Here is a 25,809-nt window from a genome sequence, read left to right as displayed (position 1 = left end):
GCATGTTAGACAAGCACTCTGCCGCCAAGCTATATCCCCTGCACCTGCAGTGAACTGCCCCTTTGTTCACTTGACCAACGATGTGCTGTTTCTTTAGGACAGAGTCCTAAATGTGCATTACTGTTCTAAAGGTTATCTGTCCAGGAAGATTCATTTCATTCATTCATTTAGTGACAGGCAGGAACATTTTGAGGATGTGAACCACTTGGTAAGAGTGCTGGTCTAGAATGCATGAGGCCCTGGCCACCATCTCCGGCATGTTGAAAAGCTGGGTGTGGTGGTGCACACCTGTAATCCCAGCTCTTTGAAGAGAGACAGGAGGGTCAAGAGTTTAGGATCAAAGGGCTCTGCAGCTGACAGCACTTGCTTTTCTTACAGAGAACCTGGGTTTGAGTCCCCAAACCCACATGGTGGATCACAATCATTCATAACTGCGGTCGCATCGGATCTAATGCCATCTTCTGACCTCCAAGAGCACCAGGCACACATGTGGTGCATGGGCACACACACAGGCAAAACACTCACACATAAAATAAAATGAATACATTTAATCTTAGGGGGAAAAGTTCAGGATCATTCCCACTTATCTAGAAAGTTCCAGCTACATGAGACCTTGTCTCAATAAAAAGGAAAATGTTTTTTTGTTTTTGTTTTTAAGAATGGCTTCAGCAAAGTAAAAATGATTGGATCTCTATAAGTTTGAGGCAAGCTTGATCTACTGAGTGAGTTCCAGGACATCCTAGAAACCCTGTCTCGAAAAACAAAAAACAAAAAGAATGTGCCAGAAAGGTGATGGGTATAAGGAAAAGAAGACAGAACTTTGCCCTTAGTCTTTGAACATGGCTCTGTAATTAAAAATCTAGCCAGGCACAATGGCACATGTTTGCCATTCCAGCACTCAGGGCGCCAAAGCAGAATTATGTGTTCAAGGCCTACTGTTGTTGCTCACTATACCTACCCCCTCCAAACACACACACACACACACACACACACACACACACACACACACACACAAAAGCCTGGCATCATCCTTTCCCTTGCCTCTCCCCAGCCCTCCGGGTTTCTTTAGGTCTTTCCCTTTTCTTCCCTTCAACACATAGGCTTATGCTTCAGGGTATACACAGAACCACACCCTCAGCCAGGTGACCCAGCCAGTTCCAATCATGGAGTCTTGGAAGAAGCAATGTGATTGACATATACCCATTTCTGGGCCAGTCGGCTGAGACTCTACTCCCAAGATAGGGGCTGCCTCAGCTGGGTAGATCCGAGCGCCCCATGTGGAGACTCCTACTGCATGCTTCTTTTTTTATTAATTTTTCTTTTATTTCAGGTTATTTACTTACAACCGAAGGGTACCCCTCCCTCTTCTCCCAGTCCACCCCTCCCTAGTGCATGCTTAAGTTCTTCAGGAAAGCAGGCTTCACCAGCTGAGCCTGCTCTGTGCTTGCTTATGGTTGTCAGGCAGCTTCTGACATTATTCCTTAAGACTTACCTGCAGCTGCCTGCAGCTAAAGGAGCAAGAACTTCGGGGAGCTCCCAGGAGGCTTCTAGGGCCAGACTCAGAAGTAGCTGACATCGCAATAGAAAGAGTGTCAAACCCCCACTTAACCCAGACACAGCAGAGGACGAGGCCTAGTTTTGTGTCTTCTTAGAGGTTGATGCGCCTCAGTATGCAGTGCAGAGCTTACTCCAGTGCTACACCAGACACAGGTTATCAGTCCTGCCACCCCTGTGTCCAGCTCCTCTCCCTGTTCTCACCTGAATGTGCTGCAGACAGGACCACTCTCCCTACTAGACCACAACTGCCGTGGCCTGGCAGTGACCTCCGTATTGCTAAACATAGGTTAATTCACAGTCCTCACAGGACATTTGTCCTATAGCATTTGTCATGGGTTGTAACTTTCACCTCCTTAAAATGTTTCCTCTTGGACTTGCAGCTTGTCTGCTCCCAGCTTCCTGGCTGCTGTTTAATCTCCTCACTGATTTCCCCATCTACCCAACTTCTAAACACTGACATAACACTGGACTGCAAGCCTCAGGCCTGTTCTCTAGTTACCCTGGCTTAGGGAGAGTGCACTGGCAGGAGACCAGGGTGGAGCTCAGTGGTAGAGCCTGGCATGCAGAGCCGAGGTATCTTGCAGATTCCAGGCCTGTCCCCAAGCTCCTGCGTACTTCCCCAACTCATGTCTCTTGGATGTCTCAACTTGGGTAGACTCCCCAGCACCTCAGATTTGAAAAGTAGGAACTCTGACCTCATGACCTGCTATTTTCACAATGGTCCCAACTCTTGAATGACAGTTTTCTCTTTCTTGTTTGGACTTAAAAGCCTTGTCATCATCCTTCACTCCTATTTTTCTCTTACATTCTTCATCAGCAGATTTTTGTCAGTTCTGCATCCAAGTTAGATCCCTAGTGTGGCCTCATCTAACTGCAGTGCCTCTTCCTTGCCATGCTGATTGCAGTAGCTTGCTAGCTCACCCACCTGTTTTTGTCATCAAGTCACTTCCCAGCACTGCAAGCAAAAGCATCCTCTGAAAACATTCTGTCTTAGAAGGGCATGTGGCCAGGTGGCACATGCCTTTAATCCCAGCACTCAGGGAGGCAGAGTTTGAGTTTGAGGCCGGCCTGGTGTATAGAGTAAGTTCCAGGTCAGCCAAGGCTACACAGAGAAACCCTGTCTCAAAAAACACAAAAACAGCAAAAACTAACCAAACAAAAAATATTTAAAAAATGAATAAAGGGCATGCAGCACACAGTTGCATCCAGTGCTCAGGAGGTGGAGTGAGACAAGAGGGTTAAGAATCCAAGGTCACCCTCTGCTAGGAGAAGGTCAAAGCCAGCCTGGAATACATGGGTCTGTTTCAAAAAAGAAAAAGAGACAAAGGAAAGGTACTGGGTTGTATCATTGCTCTGTTCGGAACCCTCCAGGTGGCCCAAGTTCCTTTTTTGTGAGGGAGTGCAGACTGAAAATACAGAATCTCTTGTTCAAGTGGCAGGGGAAAGAACCAGTGCAGGCTGAAACTTTTCCTGGTTTCTATTCCTGAGGAAATGGACTCCTGGAAGATGAACCCAGGTTCTTGCACAGGCTGTGCATGTTTCACCCTTGAACTAGCACTCAGCCTCGAGCCTTCTCTTTAATGCCTTTTCTTCCCAACCCGACGATTCAGATCACTAGCATGAATTTTACTGCTTGCCTTTGTATTGTGCAGTGCCAGTTTGAAACACAAACAAACACTTAGTGCACCTCGTCAAAATTAAACCGTTCATCATTCATAGCTCATCTGTGCCTGAACAGTGGACAAGCCGAACAGATTAAACTCAGCTGTTTGGGCTTTTCAGTTTGGTTTTGTTTGAGACAGAATCCTGCTGTGTAGTGCAGGCTAACCTCAGGCCTGCGGCAGTCCTCCTGTCTGCCTTCTGAGTGGTGAAGATCAACTCGTGCCGTCATGTCCTGCTTTGCCCTCAGCCATCTTTACCTCAGCTCTCTGGTACCTGGTCCAGATGGGAAGTCTGGCTTCCTGGGCTGCATGCCACCCACCTCACAACATGGACATCATGCACAGAGTGTGCTTGGTGTCACTGAGTTCCCGTACACCAAGAGACTACAGGAGTCCTCTCCCCAGCATACACTGACAGCATCATCTACAGATATGGTGGCAGGGAACAGTGGACACTTAGAGTGTCTCCTTTGCTCACAAACACGTCTCCTTGTCCTGTTGGCTTCACCCGTAAACCACAAGTTCAGCATTCAAATCCCAACCGTCCCTGTCCCTCAGTATCCCTGGAGGCCCTTCTGTAGAGTGGGAGGTACCCTCTTCATATCCTGCTTTCTTGAGGGGTGAAGAATGGGATTATTCATTATTATTCCCTGGGCGATCTTGAACTCCTGCCTCAGCTTCCCAAGTAATTGTGACATACTCATGCAACTACCTTCCTTATGCTTGTTTTGGTTGCTTGCTTGTTTGTTTGGACACAGGGTCTCTACATAGCCTGTGGTGTCCTGGAACTTGAAGAGACCCACCTGCCTTTGCCTCCCACATGCTGGGTTTAAAGGCTTGTGTCACCACTCCCAGATCCTCTATCAACTTGAAATCACCTTTTAGTGACTTGGGATAGCTCAGATGGTGTGTATGGTGTGTGCAGTGCTAGGCTACATTATTTAGGGAATGATGACAAGAAAAGAAATTGTGCATGTTAAGTGCAGACTTTTCTCCTGAAATCTTTTCTTCTGCACTTGCTTGAATTCCCAGTGCAGACTAAGGTTGGCTTTGATAAATTCTGCATGTAAGTGGGATGGTCAGAAAGACCTGAGCTACCATTCCAGAGCCTGTTTGCTTATAAATCTCTCCAGAAAGAGTGGTCAGACTTGTGGGATTTTTGTTTGGTTAACTCGGTTTGGTTCGTGTGTTTATTTGTATTTGTGTTTGGTTTTTCGAGACAGGGGTTTTTTGTTGTTGTTAGTTGTATACCTGTGGCTGTCCTTGAACTACTTCTGTAGATCAGGCTCCCCTTGAACTCAGAGATCCTCCTGCCTCTGCCTTCCAAGTGCTGGGATCAAAGAGTCATACCACCACTGCCTGGCAAGAACTTAACCCTGCCTCAGGCTTTGTAAGTACTTTCTTAACTGATTTCACCATTCTTCTAACACACAAAAAATGTTGTTTCCTCTCAGGCTTATGGTGAAGGCTCTGGGGCTGATTGTAGACGCCATGTCCAGAAGCTGAACCTGCTGCAGGGACAAGTATCGGAGCTGTCCTGCAGGTACAGTGTTTTGAAAGGATTGGTGTTTTTACCTTGGTTGCATATTGATTAGAGGGTGGGAGTTTGCAATGGATAAATTCCTTACAAGTCCACATGCTACAATACAATAGGTCAAACACCCTGTGCAGTCCTGTCAATGAAAATAACTAGAATTTTTTACTGGCTAGTTTTAAATATTTTACTTCTTACTATTGTGTCTGTGTGTGTAAATGTGCAAGTCAGAAGACAACTATGTGAAGTTGATTCTACCTTTGTGTGGGTTCTTCTCCCCCCTTTTAAAGATTTATTTATTATTTATACAGTATTCTTCCTGCACGTATGCCTACACACCAGAAGAGGGCGCCAGATCTCATTATAGATGGTTATTAACCACCATGTGGTTGCTGGGAATTGAACTCTAAAGGCCTTTGGAAGAGCAGCCAGTGCTCTTAGCCATTGAGCCATCCCTCCAGTCCTGTGTGGGTTCTAAAGATCACTCAGGTCACCTAGCTTGTATGGGAAAGTGCCTTTGCCTGCTGAGCAATCTCACCAGCCTTTGGCTATAATAGTTTAAATGAAAGTCTGGCTAGCAAGAAAATAAGGGACCGTTAGAGGTCAAAAATGAAGTGAAGTCAAAATCCACAGGAGCACCTAAGCTGCAGAGACACTGGGACCTCTTCTCAGCTGACAGGTGGATGTCTGAGGAGCACAAGAAACAGCTTGCAGAACAGAAGGCCAACTGTGTTGGAGGTAGGAAGGGACTGTCCTACTTACACTTTGAGATGGAGTCTCATCCTGTGGCCTTCTATGTGGGGGCAGTGCCACTCCTTGCTTTGTTGAGACTGGCCTCAAACTCCAGCCCCTCCTTCCTCTACCTCCAGACACTGAGGTGGCAGAGCTGTGCCACCACACCTGGCCCTGGGGACCTCATCAACAGCTGAGGCCCCAGAGGCCTATGCCCTGTCCCACAGTGAGCCACAAAAAGAACCACTGTGCTGCAGGGTGCTTGCCTGTGCTGACCTTGGCAACGGCTGAAGAAATCCCTCTGCAAGACTCTAGCAAACACAGGCCAGCCTTCCCATAGGCTTCAGCCTTTATTCTCACTCTGAGGAGCCTCGTGCTCAGGGTTTATTTTCCTCTTATCTCAGGAAGTGAAGGTCAGTGCAGCTCTTCTCTGGAATAGCCTGTCTTCAGACAAAAATTCAGGAGTGAACGTGCAGACTTTGAAATTGCTAAGGAAGAAGTGAGCATGAGCAGCCGTCAGAGGACTCAGACCCACAGAGAAGTAAAAGTGTGTATTGTGTGCTTACTGTGCCCAACCAAACACAAGGCAGGGAGGACAGAGATGATCATCTGAGACCTAGAAATAGCCAAGTGGAGCCAGTAGGAGGTGGCACATATACCTTTATCCCCAGCTCTTGGGAGGTAGGCGAATCTATGTGAGTTCAAGGCCAGCCTGGTCTACAGAGCTAGTTCCAGGACAGCCAAGACCACACACACACACACACACACACACACACACACACACACAAAATCCTGTTTTGGAAAAAAAAAAAAATAGCCAAGTGGAAGATAGGTATGGTGTGGGTGCCTATAATCCCAGCACAGAGGAGGTGAAGTCTGGAAGTTGGAAGTTCAGGGTCATCCTTGCCTTAGAGTGAGTTTGGGGCAAGCCTGAACTATGTGAGACCCTTCCTCAAATAAAGCACCCAGATGGACAGGTTGAGGTTTGGAAGGCTCACAAGCCACTGGAGTTCCCGTTCCCTTGGAGTTAGGATATGCCACCCTCCTGGCACATGCAGGAGTTCTCACTGCTTGCCTGTGGGCCTCCTCTCATTTAGTTGTCCCAGGAGCTCTCCAAACCCTGCCTTTTGGGTTTTTGTGTGGATAGACGTGGTTGTTGATGAGCTGTCAGGAAAGCACAGCACGGCCAGGCAGCTCTGACAGACTTGGCCTCCATGCAGCGTTCTTCCTTCCAGTGCATGGGGCATGACCCTTCTAGAATGAAGAGGCCGTGGTCACCTTCTGTTAGATGAGGGGAGGACAAAGCATTTATGGATAGTTCTAGAAATTCTGGTTTGGATGGTCTGTATGGAAATGGCAATGGCCCTAGAAGCAGAGATACAGCTCTACCCTCCTGGCTGCAGATCTGAGTTCTTCCAGAGACTTCTACTCAGATGAAGCTAAGACTCTTTTTTGTGTTATTCTTTTGAGACACTGTGTAGCCCTGGTTGCCCTGGAACTCTGTAGACCAGGCTGACCTTGAACTCAGGATGCCTTTGCCTCCCGAGTGCTGGGATTAAAGGTATGTACCACCAGACCTCAACTAAAACTATTGAAAAAAAAAAATTCCAATTCTTTATACTGTTGTCTTGAGACTCTTTCTGTGGGAAGGTTAAGAATCCCAACTTCAGCAGGCATGGTGGTGGCACACATCTTTAATCCGAGCACTTGAGAGGCAGAAGTAGTTGCCTCTCTATTTGAGACAACCTGGTCTACATAGGGAGTTCCAGGACAACAGGAGCTACACAGAGAGACCCTGTCATCCCGCCAAAAAATATAGAACCGTAAGTCAAAACGGTTGAAGAAATCCTAGCTGTGCTAGGCCACAAGGACTTTAGATGTGGCTTTTGTGTGGGTTCTTTCTTTCTCTGATTTGTTTGGTTGATTGTTTTTATTTTTCTAGATAGGGTTTCTCTGTGTAGCCTTGGCTGTCCAGGATTGTCTCTGTAGACCAGGCTGGCCTTGAACTCACTGAGATCCCCCTGCCTCTGCCTCCTGAATGCTGGGAACACAGGCCCACGCTGGGCTTGATTGTTTCTTAAACAGAACCTCAGTGTATACCTCTGGCTAGCCAGTAACTCCCAAAGATCCGCCTCTGTCCCTCCCGTGTTCGGTAAAAGGTTAGGACAACAGTACCAGTATTAAGGCATGTTTTTACTGCCTTGGATGAAGTCCACAGCCTTGTTTGTAAGAGTCACAGAAAGTTACAGGCTTACAGATAGGAAAGAGTAAACTTAAAGGTTTAAGATTGTTGTTGTTTGGTGTCGGTTTTTGAGACAAACTATCACTGTAAAGCCCTAGGTAGCCTGAAACTCACCAGGTACACCAAGCTAGTCTTGAATTCACAGAGTTCACCTGCCTTTGCCTCCTGCATATTGGGATTAAAGACATGGGCCACCACACCTTGCAACATTCTAGTTTGAACTATCTCTCCAAAATCGAATATTGTCTTTATGCAGGCAATATGCAATGAATTTTTTTTAGTTATCTCAAAATTCTCTGCTGAGAGAATTCGGCCAGTCTTTTTGGTGAGGGCTCCTTTCTCTTTTCTTGCTCCCTTAATGTTCTCTTTCTTGCTTGCTGTGTGAAACTGCATTTGGAAGTTTGTTGGTGTGGGTGGCAAAAGAATTTACCAAAGGCAAAAATAGACAAAGAGAGAATTTATTGCAGTACACTGAAGTAGAGGGCAAGTTTCCATGGAGGATATCATGGGACTGAAAGGGAGTTGAAAGGTCTTTATAGCAGTTGAGGGAACAGTTATGTGTGAGTTCTGTAAGTAAGTGGACAGGCAGGTGTCTTGTCTTACTGAGTAGTAAATTTTACAGTGGGAGAGGTCAGGCTCTGGGTATTCCTATAAAACACTATGGGTCACTAGGGATCAGGCTTCAATGATCACGACTGCATTATTAAAAGTGGGAATTTTGCTTTTCCTTTTGGCCTTTTGTGCCTACATTTCCTTCCCGACAGACGAGCAAGGTCATGCAGAACAGGCTTCTGTGTCTTCAGAGCTGAGTGTGCTGTGAGATCTTAGGACATAGATACTTGAGAGGTATTTTGCAGAGGGGAGTAGCTATCTCAAGGCTAGACTGTGACATCATTCAGAAACCTAGAGGTCCTTTGTTGCAGGAGACAGGAATCGATGGTGCTAGTAATTGTTAATGTCCCTGAGACAATACCAGCTGGAGCTTGATGGCCCCCAACATTCCAAGAAGTGGAAGTAAGGTCCAAATCACAAAGCAGAATTACAAGAGAACTAAAAAAGGAGATGAGGCAGCCATGCGGTGATGAGCACATCTTTAATCCCAGCGCTTGGGAGGCAGAAGCCTCTGTGAGTTTGAAGCCAGAAGTCAGCCTGGTCTGCAAAGAGAATCCAGGACAGCCAGGGCTACAGAGAAAATCTGTCATGAAAACAAAACCAAAAACAGATAGAGTCCTATGAGAAGGCTGGCAAGATGACTCAGGAGGTAAGGTGTTTGCTGTGAGCCTGGTGACCTCAGCATGTCTAGAGTCATGAAGGTAGGAGGAGAAAACCAAATCCAGACTTGTCTGCTGCTTCCATGTTGCCTCCCCACATCATGCACACAGCATTTTTTTTTTTAATTAAAACATTTTTTAAAGAAGTCTTAATGGAGGGGTAAGAGGAACCAGTCATAGCCATGCAGTTAAGAAGGATGAATGGAGCATGGATTGAAGGAGGTGCCCCATGCATTAGGAGAGCAGGAAGGCAAGAGCCTCCTGCTCCATAGGAGCAGAGACTTGGGGTTTTCTATTGTTTTCCTGTAAGTTCCTATGTTGAAGGAGAGAATCGAGATAAGAGACAGATGCAGAGATGGTCAATCAGTGGCCCAGTGATGCCCAAGAGTCCCTGAGAAATGTGAGTTTGTGAGTGGAGACAGATGAGCAGGATAGGCCCACCTGTTTTTTGGTTGATTGATTTTGATTTTGTTTTTTTGTTTTTTATAATAATAGAAGAAACACAGAGGTGGGTTATTTAGACAGAGACAGACATTTTCATTCTGATGGACAATCTTGTAAGGACTTATGGCAGTCAAGAAAGGATTTGCCTGGTGAAGCACAAGAGTGATCGAAGCACTGTCCAGACATCTCCTAAGGGTCTGGGAAGATGGCTCTGTAGTTAGGAACAGAGCCATCAACAGGCACCAGCACTCACGGGCACACACTCTTCTCCAACACACATGTAATGAAAATAAATCTTAAAAAATAACAAACAAAAGGCATAACCAGGCATGGGTGGTACACACCTCTAATCCCAGCACTCAGGAGGCGAAGACAGGCTGACCTCTGTGAGTTTGAGGCCAGACTGGTCTACAAAGGAAGTGCAGGACAGCCAAGGCTATAACAGAGAAACCCTGTCTTGGGGGTTTGGGGGAGACTTTCCATTTGAGCCTGTCACCTGAATGTTTCTGTAGGTCTTTAGAAGCACTGGTCTCCTGGCTGTCAGGCCGACAGTTCTGGTCAGGAGACAGAGAACTTTACTTTATAACATTATTAGTTATTTTATTTTGGAATTATACTTTCTTTGTGGGTTTTTAAGACCAGGTAAATGCCAAAAATTAACCTTATAATTTTTCTTCAAATTTTAATTTTAAGAAAAGATTTATTGGGGCTGGAGAGATGGCTCATTGCTTAAGAGCATTGGCTGTATTTCCAAAACACCTGAGTTCAATTCCCGGCACCCACATTTCCAGTTCCAGGGGATATGACACCCTCATAAAGACATACACGTGGGCAGAAGACCAATATCCATAAAATAAAGATAAATCATTTAAGACATTTTAAAAATAAAAATATTTTTTATATTTATACACATTGATATTCTGCCTGTATGTATGTCTGTGCAAGGGTGCCAGTTCCCCTGGAGCTGAAGCTGCACACTGTTGTGAGCTACCGTGCCGTGCTGGGAACCAAACCTGGGTCCTCTGTAAGCACAGCAAGTTACTTTCAACTGCTAAACCATCTCTCCAGCCCTCCTTACTTGTTTGCTTGTTTGTTTTTGAGACAAAGTCTGAACTGTGTAGACTCAGCTGGCCTGGACTTACAGACATCTACCTGCTTCTGCCTCCCGAGTTCTGGGATTAAAGGTGTGTTCCACCACTCCTGGCCATTTAAAACAAAAGCTAAAAACTGACAGTCAAATATTCTTAGGGATTTGAGGAGCCCTGTGTCTGCTTTAATGTTTCCTTCTTCCATGTGTCATCTGTTGGGAAGGAGCCGGCCCTTTTTGGCCATGTGGCTCTTCCTGAAGCTCAGGGTACATTTTGCCCTCCGGTAACTCTCCTCAGTGGAGGATGTGTGCTGGTTATAGCCCCACCTCAGGTGTTTCCATGGCATCTCTGATCAAGAGCCCTGTAGGGCTGCTCTAGGGTGGTCCTGTGTTTCCTTCCCTGAGTCTCGGCAGGCCTTAGAGAGGGAGCCCCCAACATTGCCTGTCCTTTTTGACCCTTCATCCTGGGTGGCTCAGACCTCCAAGCTTTGGTTGTTGAACACCCAGGACAGTGTTATTAATCTTGAAGAGAAAGGAATGAACTTTAGTTTAACATGCATAACATTTAGTTAAAGCTTAGAGGGAAAAAAAGTTAAAATTTGACTTTGTTAACTCATTTTTAAGTAGTTAAAAGCCTGACAAACCTAGCAGAATATAATTATTTTGATAAAACCTAAAATCTGGACCTACAAGATGGTTCACTGGGTAAAGGTGCTTGCCACCAAACCTAACCGAGCTGAGCTTAATCCCTAGGACCCACATGGTGGAGCAAGAGAACAGACTCCAGGAGGTGTTCTCCCATTCCCACAGACAAAATAAGTAATAGATGTAAAAAGGGGAAGCATAAAGGATTTCTTAGTTGACCAAAACCAGATCATTATCTTTTTTTAAAAAATAATTTATTCAATTTTATGTGCATTAGTGTGAAGGTGGCAGATCCCTTAGAATTGGCGGTATAGACAGTTGTGAGAATTGAACCCGGGTTCTTTGGAAGAGCAGACAGTGCTCTTAACCACTGAGCCATCGCTCCAGCCCCCAGATCATTATCTTTTTTTTTAATTTTATTTTTATGTACATTAATGTGAATGTGTCAGATCCATTGGAATTGGCGTTATAGACAGTTGTGAGCTGCCATGTGGGTGCTGGGAATTGAACCCAGGTCCTTTGGAAGAGCAGGCAGTGCTCTTAACCACTGAGCCATCTCTCCAACACCCCCCCCCCCGATCATTATCTTAACAGAATTTTATTTATTATTTTGAGGAGCCCAGGTTTTAGCCTAGGTTGTACTTTTTTTTGTTTGTTTGTTAGATTTATTGATGTGTACAATGTTCTGCCTGCATGTACACCTGAACGCCAGAAGAGGGCCAGATGGTTGTGAGCACCATGTAGTTGCTGGGAATTGAACTCATGACCTCTGGAAGAGCAAGTAATGCTGTCTACCTCTGAGCCATCTCTCCAGCCCCCTAGATTGTAGTTTTATATCACTGTACTAGGATCTGATCTTGACAGTTTTAACTGTTACACATCTTTAAGCTTTAGCTTTCACAAGCTTTCCATGATATCACTAAGTTTTTGTTTTTATTGTTCCTTTTCCATCCTGAAAAACAAACAAAAAGTTATATTACTTTAGGGCAAAATCTTCTTTTACTAAATAAAAATCCTTCTTTAATCCCAAAATTACTTTCATAGTTACATCCTGTATTCCATTTTCTCATATTTACTGGTTGTTTACTTTCTTCCTTAATATACTAAAATACTTCATATTGAAGATCTAGTTAGAGACAAAGCAACATAACATATAAACTTACCAATATGTTAAGAGAACTGGGTCTAAGTTAGACGTATGGCATAATGTAATAATTCAAGGTTATCTGTTTGCATGCTGTTCTTACAGCCTTGTAAGCAGACTTCACTGCCATCTGGAATGTAAAAAAAAAAAAAAATCTTGTAAATATTTATTTCTTTTTGGTTGCAAGTAAGTCCAAGAATTACTGAATGTTACATTCCAGCGGAAGCCAGCCCAAAAGTCCTACACTGACTGACCTTCAGTTAATGAGATTATCTAGGGGAAAAGTCAGAAGGAGGCAGAACACACAGAGCCAAAGAAAAGATGTGTAAATGTTAACCCCATGTCGACAAGTTCTCCTAAGAACTGGGAGGGTGGCTGATGGCTTTTGCTGTGGGTCCAGTGACGGCAGGCTGCATCAAGACCACCTGTACTTTTATAGAATTGTCTTCTTCCTGGGAAGCAAGGTAGTGGTGATGAATGACCTGTGAAGCTGTGGCCTTTCTTGGGGTTGAAGATACCGTTCTGTGGTCCTCTAGACTTTACTGTTATATGTTTGTCCTTTAGTGGTCCTGCTTTTCTCCCAGAATGGTTGTTTGTTTTGGTTTTTTTTTTTTTGTTAAAACCAAAACCCTTTGTTTGCTTGTTTGTTGTTTTTAGACAGGTTTTCTCTGTAATAGCCCAGATCTCAACAAAAGACTTAGTAACATTTATTTGTGGTCACCAAGGAATAAGGTTATCTTTACCTTATGCCCACAGTACACATCTGTGGAGGTCAGGGGACAACATGCCAGAGCTGTTTCTCTCCTTCCACCATGTGGGTCCTGGGGGAATGAAACTCAGGTAGTCAGGCTTGGTCACAGGCGCCTTTGCCCTCTGAGCCAGCGAGACAGCATGGAGCCTCTCAAGGTGCAGCCACACTTCATCCCTAAAGAGTCCTGTGACCTAAACTGGGGCACCCCACAGCGTAACCCTACAAACTCATGAAAATGAAGCTTGGGCTTGCTTTGTAGCCACCACTGTTCTGGAGTCAGGGTCCAGTTGGTCAGGCTTAGGCGACCTCAAAGGGAGACTCACAGCCTAGAACTTGGCCACAGCTCAGGCATGATAGGATAAGTCGTGGAGAAGTTGAAAGCCTGGCCAACTGTATGATTGTCTATCAGTCTGTTCATGAGGGAGCAGGACCTGTACTGCTCCACACCCTCCTTCTTCCACTCTGCAGAACAATGGTAGCAAACCCTAGAGGAAGAAAGGGAGGAGAGGGTGTGAGGTGCTTCCCAGAAGGAAGAGAGTAGCCCCAGATGGACCACAGCATATGGTGGTCCTTCTCTTCTGGTACTTCGTAGCAGTTAGTTTCCAGATGTCTTTTTTTTTTAGACAGCTGCTCACTAAGGGTCAGCCTCCCAGTGACCGGGACCTGACTGTTGAAATGTGGGAATTTCACTTTCATATTTTTCAGTCATTCGAGACAGGGTTTTTCTGTGTTGCTTTGGGTGTCCTGGACTCACTTTGTAAACCAAGGTGGCCTCAAACTCACAGAGATCCACCTGCCTCTGCAACCCTGAGTGCTGGGATTTCAGGTGTGCAATTTTAACCTTTTAAGTCTCTAAATTTTAGTCTTACTTCAGCAATATGAACCAAAGAGCAAGAGAGAGAGAGAAAGAAAAGAAAGAAAGAGAAAATAGATCATAGTGCCACAACAGATTAAATGCAGCTAAAGAGAATAAGTAGGATAGGGGTCATTACTGAATGGTTATGTGTGTGTGTGTGTGTGTGTGTGTGTGTAGAAGTATGTGAAATGATAACAGCAGAGCAATTTACAAAATCAAAGAGTTAACATTCTTAGGCAGCACAGTAAACCCTAAACATAAATCCATCATTCTGTGTGCAAACAGTGAGATTCTGTTTGTGGGAAATCCTACAAGACTACCAACCTACCTAGTTCAGCGATATCCCATGAGCCACAGTCAGCATACAAAGTGAAGTTGTGTTTCTGTGTGAATTCAGTGAACACTCAGGAAAATGGTTTTTAAAATCAAGTACCAGGGCCAGTGAGACGGCTCAAAAAGCACCTGATAACCTAAGCCTTAGTGCCTGGGACCCACGGAGTAGAAGGAAACACGGGACTCCTGGAAGCTGTCTTTGACCTCTCTTATTTCTTTCTTGCTGGCATGTGTACACACACATAAATAGCTAAATGTAAAGTCTTTTAAATAAGAAACAGAGAGCTATAGCTTTGGCTCTGGGAATGTCGTTCAGTGTTAGAGCACTTGCTACCGTGCAGGAGGCTTCTTCATTCCCAACACTGAAAAATGTGTTGTTGTTTTAACTGATCCTAAAATGTATATAAGAACGCAAAGGACCTCAAATCACCAATTGTTTTGTTTTGTTTTTTTTTTGTTTTTGAGATTTTTAAAATTGCAGTTTATTTACTTTATATCCCAAGGGTACCCCCTTCCTTCTCCCCTCCCAGTCCCCCCCTTCCCCTCCTTCATCTCTCCCTTTTTCCCCAGAGAAAGAGGAGCCCCCTCCCCCTGTATCAACTCTCCCCAGCATATCAAGTCACATCAGGACCAAGTATCTCATCCCCTGAGGCCAGGCAAGGTGGTGCTGCCAGGAGGAAGTGATCCAAAAGCATGCAAAAGAGTCTGTGTTAGAAACAGCCCTCCCCCCCGCCCAACTCCTCTCTCCAGGTGCTCCATATGAAGACCAAGCCTCACATCAGCCACATATGTGCAGGGGCCTAGGTCCAGACCATGCATACTCCTTAGCTGATGTCTCAGTCTCTGTATTTGTTGTTTTTTTGATACAGGGTTTCTCTGTGTAGCCTGGCTGTCATGATACATACTCTATAGACCAGGCTAGCCTTGAACTCAGGCTGCCTCTGCCTCCAAATAGCTGGGATTAAAGACATGTGTCACCACCATCTGACAGCCAAAATAATCTTTCTAGAGGAAGTTGGAAGTCTTCTCCCATCTGGCTTCAAGATGTACTATAGCTGGGTACAGTAAGTAGCACACCTGGAAGGCAGAGGCAGAGGCCTCTCTGAGTTCCAGGCCAGCCTAGTCTACAAAAGGGAGACCAGGATAGCGAGGGCTACACAGAGAAACCCTGTCTCAAAAAGACAAAACAAAACAAAAAAGATGTACCGTGTGTTTATGGTGCTCAGGACAGAGTGGGTAGTTTATCATCTGCTTCTGTTGCCGGGCAGCTGGGGCAGTGGCCAGGTTCTCAGCTTCATTCCTCTCCACACTGAAAGAAACACTGGCCGGGTACAGTGGCGCATCTGTAATCTCAGCACTCTGGGAGTCAGAGGCAGGCGGATCTCTCTGAGTTCAAGGCCAGCCTGATGTACAAAGTGAATCCATGACAGCCAAGGCTACACTGAGAAACCCTGTCTCGAAAAACAAGACAAAAGAAAGAAAAACTGAGAGACCAGAATGTTAATAAAGGAACCAGGGTTTATCAGAACTTAGAACCTGGCCAAAGAGAAGAGAGGGGGAAAAAAACCCAACTTATAATTTTTCCATCTTCCTTGTGGTAACCTTACCAGTTACAGAAAAGGTAAAGCAAAGAATAGGAAATGTGTAGTTTTACTCATGAAACTTGGGAGGGCAGCTCTCCCTTTGCTAAAACCCCAGCCTGCCCCGTTCTTAGTGTGGATGGTCTGTTATCAGCTATATCAGTAGGCAAATGGCTAACTTTTAAACCACAGTAGAAATTGGATGGGGAATCTCCTTTAATGTATTTAGCTCTGTTCCAAATAAAGATATCCCAGGCAGATTAAAGAGTCCCCTTGGGTGAGGTTTCCTTCCAAGTAAAAGAACAAACAACAAGGGAACATCATTGCTTACAAACATCTGCAAAATAAGATGACTTTCAAACATCCAGCAGAAACCAGCTGAGGAGAGAGGGTGCTGGGGGGGGGGGGGGCTGAGTTAAATACCCTCACCAATGATGCCACCTAGAGAGGGTACAGGCACTGAACCCAGGTCTTCTGGTACACACCCTCCAGCCATGAGGGACATAGCCAGCATCTCCCTAGGCTTAACTAGTACAGACAGTTGTCAGTATGTCCACTCCAGCCACCGCAGGTCCAGGCATAGTGGCTTACAACATTAATTCCAGCACTGGGGAGGTATGGTCAAAGAAACTCTGTGAGTTTGAGGCCAGCCTGGTCTACATGGAGAGTTCTAGGACAGCCTAGTCTACATAGTGAGACCCTGCTAAAAAAAAAAAATGTCTACCACAGGGCAACAAAGAACTCAATGAGGTTTATTATGATAAATATTATATCGTGTTGAATTTGTGTTTAATATTTACTACTGAGATATATATATATATATATATATATATATATATATATATATAGTAAAGCTGCAGTTTAGACCTCCTATATATATATTTAGTAAAGCTGCAGTTAGTCCTAAACAGCTGTATATACCCAAATCACCACACAGAGACTGGGATTTAGTTAATTAACCCAGATCACAATGCTAGGCAGTGGTTGTTCCATCCTAAACCTCCGGGCCCACGTAGTTTCTGCCATTCAGATTTCCCACATTATACTTGCTTTTAGTGATATTTTAGGTCCAGTCCATCTCTCCACATCGTTCCAAGACCCTCCTCCGGCCCCTCTCTCTCTCCCAGCTCTCTCCTCTTCTTCCTCCTACCTCTTCCTCCCTCCAGCTCCTCCCCTCTCACTCCTACTCCTTCCTCTCCTCCTGCTTCCTTCATCTCCTCCCACTCTCAACCAGGATGTCCACTCCATTCTCTCCATTGCTCAACATTGTGGCCATTTGTTTTAATTGACACATTAGAGAACAAATGGTGGCATGTTTACACAAACTTGAGACAGGTGATGCTTAGGATAAACATCACAATGCAATGTCCAGATTGAAACCAGATAGTTGGGGGAGAGAAGTCAGCATTTGAACGAACAAGGGTAAATTGTATACATGCCACAAGAACATTATACCAACAATATCTCAATAAGTTAATTTTAAAAGTTAAAAGAGTAGCCAGGTGGGCTGTGTAAGACCTGGGGTCTCACAACTCAGGAGTTCAATCGCGCCCTTCCCAGAAACTCCCCCAGACCAAGACTCGTTGCAAAAGCAAGAGGTTTATTAACCATTGTACAACGGGGTCACCCTTGCTGGTCAGCAAAGAGTGGCACCGGGAGACAAAGGCCTTTAGGTTTTTAAAAGAAAAATTGCGGGAAATTTGAAGTTTTAGTTTTGGCAATTTAGGATTGGATGAGGAAGCTATAAAGTAAGATAATTGGTTAGTCTTAGGTGCTCAAGCTTGGCCAGTCCTGCCAAGTGTGGATGCAGCTGCACTTTAAGGTGGGGGTGGTTAGCTCATCCTTGAAGATTAGGGCTGCGGGCTCTTGGCTGGAGGTCAAAAGCTACTCAGAAGAAGTCTAGGTTTGTTGCTAAGAAACGCTATCTCAAGGACAAGGGTCTGGTCATTCTTTTGCTGAGTGAAGGTCATTGCTTGCTTGCCCCTTTTTTTATATCTGTCCTCACAGATAGGGTCATATTCCTTCACTCTCTGGAAAGGTACTAAGAGGCTTTAGCTTAACCTGGACCTAAAACTCAAAACTATAGGCTTTAGAGGACATATAGGTTACAAAGTTAGCCTAACCCTTTCAGGCTGAAGAGATGGCTCAGTGGTTAAGAGCACTGTCTACTCTTCCAAAGGACCCGGGTTCAATTCCCAGCACCCACATGGCAGCTCACAACTGTCTGTAACACAAATTCCAAGGGATCTGACACCTTCACCCTATTGCACATAAAATAAAAATTAAATAAATTAAAAAAAAAAAAAAGAGTAGCCAGGTGTGGTGTCTTACACCTGTAATCCCAGCACTCTGGGAGACAGAGGCCGGAGGATCTCTGTGAGTTTGCGGCCAGCCTACACAGAGAAACCCTGACTCAAAAAAAGTAAAGGGCTTTAAGATTTGTTCTAATCTACTTTGTGTGTGTGTTGCCTGCTTTTGTGTATGTACACTAGGTGTATGCCTAGCGCCTGCAGAGTTCAGGAGGCATCGTCCCCTGGAAGTGGAGTCATAGGTGATTGCCGGCCACCACGTGGGTGCTGGGAACTGAACCAAGCCCATGCAAAAGAACAGTGCTCTTCACCTTCACCACTGAGCTGTCTCCCCGGTAAAAGTAGAGCATTTGAGTACACTGATTCATGTATATGGGAAGGTTGTTTTGAATGTTCGCTGCTGGAGCCTGCTGGCAGAGTCGACCGCACCTGAGTGGAGAGTGAGGACAAGTCACACAACACGGGATCGGCTTGAGAGGGCTGTCAGTCTGACCGAAGCAGCGTGGGTTTGTTACAGGCTTCCTTATATATAGGCAAAGCAAAAACAAGTCACATCAATACAAAAAGGTGTGGAAACCCCTCGCTTCTTTTCAAAAACTACTTCCCCAGGTGAAAACATAACAAAGCAGTGTACAAGCAGCTCTCCACCCCACCGTGTGAGTCCTAGTCATCCAACCCAGCGCCGTCAAGTTTGGCCCAGGTGTGTTGCTTTAGCAAGAGGCCGTTTGTGTCCAGGTGCCGGAGGCTTCCAGGTTACCTGGAGCATCCGGGACTATCCAGCTAAACTATAGACTTGGAAACGAAAGGCAGGCACACCTTTCCTGGATGTCTTCCAGTATCACCCTGTGAGTTCAATGTTGAGCTTCTGGGCCTGTCTCTCAGGCTGGTTTTTTCTGTAGCTGTGTCCCACGGCTCTCCACACCAAAAAAAAAAAAAGTGAAAGACTAAAAGATAAAAAAAATTGTAAAGCCAGCTGTGATGCTGCATGCCTTTAATCCTAGCACTCTGGAGGCAGAGGCAGGTAGATCTCAGAGTTTGAGGCCAACCTGGTATATAGAGCAAATTCTAGGAGCCAAGGCTACACAGAGAAACCCTGTCTCAAAAAACCAAAGGGGAGAAAAAAATTGACCCAAACTGTTACGATGATTCAGCAGGTAAACCACTTACTGCCAAGCGTGCTGATCTGGAACCCACATGGTGGAAGGAGAAAACTGATTTTGATTCTTTTGGGTTGTCCTCAGACCTCAGTACTTCAGATATTGTGGCACACACCCACAATAAATGGAAAAAAGAAATCTGCCCTAGCTAGGCATGGTGGCATATGCCTGTAATTGCAGCATTCAGGGTACAGAGGCAGGATTGCTATGAATTTGAAGCCAGTCTGGTGTGCATAGCAAGTTCCAGGCCAGCTCCACAGCTACGTAGAAAAACCCTGTCTCCTAAATAAAATGGGGGCAGGAGAGGGGGTGGAGAGCTGCCTCTAGGTGACAGGTTGTAGAAGACAGGGCAGGACAGCTGAAGAGAGCAGAGCGCTGGTGACTCCCAGTTTGTCAGTGACAGCATTAGAACGAGAAGCAAGCCAACCTGGAGTATCAAGATGCCCCAGTCAGTGGGGTTCAATCCTCTTTCTTTCCTTTCTTGTCTGCTGTGGTGCTGGGAATAGAACATAGAGGCTCCTCACATCAGGCAGCCCTGCACCCACACCAGCCCTGCTGCATTTAAGGTCTTACTTCATAGGAAGGTGAGCAGGGTCTGCAGGAGCTGGCAGGGCATTGTTTACCCAAATGTGTGTGTGTGTGTGTGTGTGTGTGTGTGTGTGTGTGTGTTGCATGTGTAGAGGTCAGAGGACAAATTGTAGAGGTCAGTTCTCTCCTTCCACCAATTGCGTCCCAGAGTCAAACTTGGGTCACCAAGTTTGGTAGCAAGCGCCTTTACCCACTGAGCCATCTAGCCAGCTCAAACTCTCGGCTTGATCCTATAGAATCAGGGTAGATGTTTTCTACATGTGCTGTTGTTTCATTCTTACAGCCCCATGAGAATTGCTGGCTCTTTAGGCTGGTGAGGTAACTGAGGTTGGGGTGCCCGGTTAGAAGTTGGACTCTGACTAGCCAGTCCAGGCACTGTCTGAGGTGGACATGGCTGGTCCCTGACCTCCAGTACTTGTAGTCAGATGTTTTACCTGGTTATCCAGCCCCTGAGTCACAGGAAGCAAGTCCTCTGCCCACACTTCCTAAACTGCTGAGAAATGACTGCCTCACATGAGGGCAGCAGAAACATGTCTGTGACACTCTAGGGCAGCCCTGCCCTTGCCAGGCCCTTGTACCCACTTGCTTCACGTTCCCTGTGCTGCATCTTTCTGGTAGTTTCACAGGGTCGTATTTGCCATCTTCCCCTAAGGTCCGGGGACAAAACTGCAAATGCCAGCGAAGAGGAAAATGCAGGCCCTGAGCAGGCTGAGAATGGGGGTCAGCAGGTAAGTTAAAGGCTTCTGCCCCATCTTGTCTGTCTCCTGGGCTCCTATGAAAGGGTTCCACTCAAGTATTGCCAAAAAACAAAATTACAAGGCATTGAAGGTCTCAGTCGACTTTATTTGCGGGTTAGAATCAGGCAGTACTTCAGTCCATAAAACAGAATGAGCATTCCAGTGAGCTGAGCAGATGCCTGATAGACTAGACAGGGGTGGAAGAAAGAAACTGAACAAAGAGTAAACTGCCATCTCAGGTAACTCCCTAGTAAGGTTGACCGGGAGGCAGGACTACAGGGAAGTGACTGATGGGCTCGGTTTAGCCTCCTTTTGGGAATAAGCATCATCACAGAGAGTTGCTGCATCCATGTCCATTGACATGTCCAATGGACATTGACATGTCCATTGCCTGTTTAGGACATTGGCTACTGTCTCTCTCTTGCTCTCCACTAATTCAGTTCCAAGTTAGTGATGGGGGAGTTTTAGCACAAGTGACTCAATTTTTCACTTTAGTCACCTGTGTTGGGATCTGGTACAGAAGCTGAGCCCAAAAGTCTTAAGTATTAACAGTCTTCATTAGTTATTTTTTTGCCTCAGTGTGCTCAAGGCTAGAGAATCAATACCCAATAATAACAGCAAATTGGTTCAGCAAATCTTATTGATGCATCCAAATGACAGACAAAAAGGTAAAAGGACATGTCCTTTTGCAAAGGTGCATAAGTCATTACCTATTCTGTGAACTGGACTTTTCCTGTCTGCTTGGAGAGCTCCCTGAATGCCACTGGTTTCACCCTGCTGCTTCCTCCCTGTTCCTCAGTGCTGAGGGTGAGGGTGCTGTGAAACACTAGGGCCTCCTGTTCCCTTGCTGCAGACTGAGCATTCTGCAAGAGCAGGAATGGCATCCAGCCTTCTCTGTTGCTGGAGCCTGGAAGAAGGCTTACAAAATAGGTGCTCAGCCAGTGTTGGGTTTGGCAGTGATTGGGGTTTTTTATGTTTTGTTTTTGTTGTTGAGACAGGGTTTTTCTTTGTAGCCCTGGCTATCCTGGAACTTGCTCTTTAGACCAGGATGGACTCAAACTCACACAGATCTGCCTGCCTCTGCCTCCCGAGTGCTGGCTGGGATCAAAGGTGTGCGCCACCACACCTGGCCTTGTTTGGTTCCTTTACAAAGATTATTATGGCCATTCTTAATATAAGCAATACCTGGGCTGGGGGCTGGGATGCAGCTTAGGGTAGCCACTTGCCTGGTATTGGTGTAGTCCCAGGTTTGAACACCAGCAATTACTCTTCTTTGGTATTGTATGGTTTTCAGGAGAATTCTAGAGTGTCACCAGGCCATTCAAGGACAGTCTGCTCTACAGAGTGAGGTCCAGGATAGTCAGGGCTCTGTTACACAGAGAAACCCTGTCTCAAACGAACAAAAACAATTTTTTTCTAGAGTGTCTTGGCACGCTAATTTGTTTACCCCTGCTGTCATGAATATTTGCTATTTGCAACTCCCTCATCATCATGCCTTTGTTCATCATGGAAGTCCTTGGGTTGGAAAGTGTTGGCAGTGGGAAGGTTGGCGGCAAGGTTTGCAACAAGTTGTACCCTGCTGGGCCTATGGGCACCATCCTTCCTCTCAACCTGTGGGTCATGACCCCCTGGGAAATGAACAGCTCTTTCCCAGGGTCTCATAGCACCTGTATGAATATCAGACACTTGCATTATGATTCATAACAGCAGCAAAATTACAGTTATGAAGTAGTAAGGAAAATAATTTGATGGTTGGGGGTCCCCACAGCATGAGGAACTGTTTTGAAGGGCCACAGTATCAGGAAGGTTGAGAACTGCTGCTCTAGAGTCTTGGAGCAGCTGTGTCCGTGTGGTGCTCTGCTAAAGTCCTTCCTGGTGATGAGGGAGAGACATGGGTCCTAAGAACTTTGACCTAAGCGTTGGGGGTTGCTCTTGGGCTGCTACAACACTCTGAGACTTGCCTTCTTTTCTGACACTTAGGCACTGTCCGAGCCCCTGGAGTCCCGCTGGCTGAAGTATCTAGAGAAGGGCTGTGAGGACCAGGAGCTGGAGAGAGAAAAAGCAGCTCTTAAGACACAGCCCTCAGCCAGGGCCAAGTGGCCAAGTCTGCCCTGCAGTACAGTGCAACCCAGGAAGAGGTGCCAAGCGGGTCTCATCCAGCCATCCCCATGCCCACGCTGACTCCTGAAGGGGGGGGGGCTGGGAGCAGCTCCTAGCAGTCACTAAGTGGGGCTACTGGTTTGGACTCCAATGGGTAGACAAATGAGCAACAACCATCACTGCTAACCCTTAGACTGCCGGCTGCCTGGCAGAGAGGAGCAGGCTAGCTAGGCCACCAACCTGATGCCCATAACTGCAGTCCTGAGGAGGCTGAAACAGGAGTACCATGAGTTGAAGGCCAGCATGGAAGTATGGCCAAAGTAATCAGTGGGCCTTGGAGTTTCTATTGTGAAGTTTCTCCAGACTTTCAGGCGCCTCAGTAACCTTCTGGAGAAACTGTTAGGCTTGGGATGCTGCATGGCTCTTAAAGGGCGCAAATTACAATCTCAAGTTAGAACAGTCTAAAAACTACAAACCAGAGAAGAGGCCTGGCTGGGATGTTACTGGAGGTGGCGTAGGAACCTGTAAGGAATGAAAGATCCCTTCCCATGTCAGGCCAGGTGATCATTTTCTCTCTGTGAAACCGTGGGATGAGAGAGCTTAGTGACTGATAGCACTTCTTTCCCTCTGCCAGGAAATGGAATCAGCAGATAGGGCAGCCTGCACCCAGCCTGCGTGACCAGGACGTGGACAGTGTGGAGGACAGCTTTCAAAGCCAGGTCAGTGACCATGGAGCCCATATAGGATTGCATGCATGTCTGCCTACAGATGGACACACACATGCAATAGCAGAGCTTTAGGCCAGGACCTTGTGTGTGATAGGCATGAATAGTGCTGCTAAGCTATGCTCCCAGCCCCATGGAATTCGTTTGGTTTTTGTTCTTAGAGACATGGCCTTGCCACATTGCCTAGGCTGCCTCAGACTTTTGAGCCCAGGTTATAATATCTTCTCTGTGCCTCGTGAGCAGCTGAGACTGTAGATGTGAGGCTTGAATAGTATCTTTCTTCACAGTTGATGATAGGAGATTTATATACTAAAAAGTCCAACTTCCACCGTTAGATTCTTGTCTTTTCTGCTTAAAGCATGGTAACCCATACCTTTAATCTCAGCACTCAGGCAGACATAGATGGGTCTCTTTGAGTTCAAAGCCAATCTACTTTACAAAGCAAGTTTCAGGGTACATATGCTGTTTCTGGCCCCTCTCCCCACCAAAAATGGCCAACTCCTGAGCCCATTATCCCAGCAGGAGGCTGAGGCAAGAAGAACATGAATTCAAGGCCATTCTGACATACAGCAAGATATCATCAAGGCCATCATCCCATGCAATTAACTTACAGCCAAGAGGAAAACCTTGAAACCTTGGAGCCAACTAAGACTGTCAAGGAAGGTCTAAGCAAGACTGTTTTCCTCCTGCAGAGTGGAGGAACTTTGTTAACCTGCTCACAAAAGGAGTTGCCCTAGGTTTCCAGGGAAGGGCCCTGCTCTTTCACACAGTGTGCTTATGCTCAGGCCTTGCAGGCCCTGCAATACACTCAGCACAGCTGAATGGAGATTTTGCTTTGCACTGCTATGGAAGCCTAAGAATGGGGTTCTTGCTCTTTCAGCCCCTCTGTCCCTAAGAGGTTAGCCAAGGCCTGCCCAGCTCAGCCTCAGACTACATGCCGAGCGTGGCCCAAGCCAAGAGACAGTTCCATTTCTGACATTTAATGAACCTAGCGTTCCCAGTATGTATAGTCCCATTGATTCGGAGTCATGGTAGTAAGTTGCAGAGCCTTTACGGTGACCAAACACTGTAGCTGAGTCAGCATTCAGTCTCACCAGCCTGTGGTTCTAGAGGAACTAAGACTTTGGAAGCCTCTGAGTTCACAGCAAGGTCAGTGGTAAAGCCAACATCAGCAGCCAGGATCACAGCCTCTTCAGCATTATCTGGGCAGTCATGGTGCAGAGATCCAGTGTTGCTGTCAAATTTCTTTGTAAGCAGTGAAACCAAGTTTCCTGTGCATTTTTGGTTTCTGAGCTGGGACACGCCAGGCCTAGCACCTTGTCACATCCCATAGAGACCTCAGTCCAGCTTTGAAGAGATGTTCTGGCCGACTGGGAATGTGCAGGCCTCATAGACTGCATCTTTCTAGGTGGTGGGTGTCCAGGCTCCTCCCTGCTCACATCTCCTCATGGGGACTGCTGACCTGAACCAAAGCTTCCCAGGAGACGATTCACTCAATGGCAGGATATCTTCTATGTGGAAAATATAGTCATGGGATTTATCAGGTCAGGTTAAGTAAGGCGGGGACAGTTACAAACTTTGATTTGCTAACATCTCAATGACAGCGTGTCCCTAACCTGCAGGGCTTAGGCAGCAGTTATGTAGGAAGCAGGTTAGCTCTGGGGTCCTGCCAAACTGAACGGAACCCTTTCTCTGGTTTCTTTCAGAACTCTCCTGGCCTGTTTAGGATGGAGCAGCAAGGCAGCACCGCTGCCCTCAGTACTGCGAACCATGTCAGGGAGCTTGGTTTTCCCAGGTGGAAACTACCAAGTTCTGTCCTGCAGGTTAACACCCCATCTTCTAGATGGGCACGGTTTCTCTTGTCACCCGGGAGTAGCACACATGTGGATGGGAAACCATCAAGTTCTATGCAGGAGAGCTCCAGGCTAGCTGACCCAGCACGAGCTGAGCAAGAGACTGCCGAGACCAACACTCCAGGGGAAGGTCACTTCAGCAGGGCCCCTGCCACTGTCCAGCTTCCTCAAACTACTCACACTACCACATCTGGCCCAGACAGGCCTGGCGGGAAGACCCCAGAGCAGCCATGGGCTATGGAGACTCTTCAAGCAGATGGAAGGCCCTTGACTCAAGGAGCACAGAAAGCCCCACCCCCACCCAGGCAACTGAACAACCTCTTTACAACTGGAGAGGACTTTGAGGATGACCTGTAGCCTTCACTTTGATCCCTGTTATGTGGTCCTATGCCAGTCCCCCATGCCACAGATGGGGGTGCTCTGGAACAAATAACCCAACAATAAACATGCCTGTCAAACAAACAGATTATTTTTCTTGCTACAACACTAATAAGGACTACACG

The 25,809-nt window shown here is 46.2% G+C and overlaps 1 protein-coding gene across 1 annotated transcript in view; it reads left to right on the top strand.

Moving 5' to 3' along the window:
• Positions 1 to 25,768, top strand: part of Mrnip (MRN complex interacting protein) — a 29,649-nt gene extending 3,881 nt beyond the window's left edge. The window contains exons 3-7 of the mRNA XM_021651745.2: positions 4,673 to 4,761; positions 20,544 to 20,619; positions 22,609 to 22,766; positions 23,363 to 23,447; positions 25,160 to 25,768. Coding sequence (XP_021507420.1) covers positions 4,673 to 4,761; positions 20,544 to 20,619; positions 22,609 to 22,766; positions 23,363 to 23,447; positions 25,160 to 25,663 — 912 coding nt within the window. The 3' untranslated portion in view covers positions 25,664 to 25,768. The remainder of the gene's footprint in view (positions 1 to 4,672; positions 4,762 to 20,543; positions 20,620 to 22,608; positions 22,767 to 23,362; positions 23,448 to 25,159) is intronic.
• Positions 25,769 to 25,809: the final 41 nt, after the last annotated feature.

Source organism: Meriones unguiculatus, chromosome 11 (genome assembly GCF_030254825.1).
Source record: "Meriones unguiculatus strain TT.TT164.6M chromosome 11, Bangor_MerUng_6.1, whole genome shotgun sequence".
In the NCBI taxonomy this organism is placed as follows: domain Eukaryota; kingdom Metazoa; phylum Chordata; class Mammalia; order Rodentia; family Muridae; genus Meriones; species Meriones unguiculatus.
Note: the sequence above shows the minus strand (reverse complement) of the source record. Positions and strands in the feature narration are given on the sequence as shown.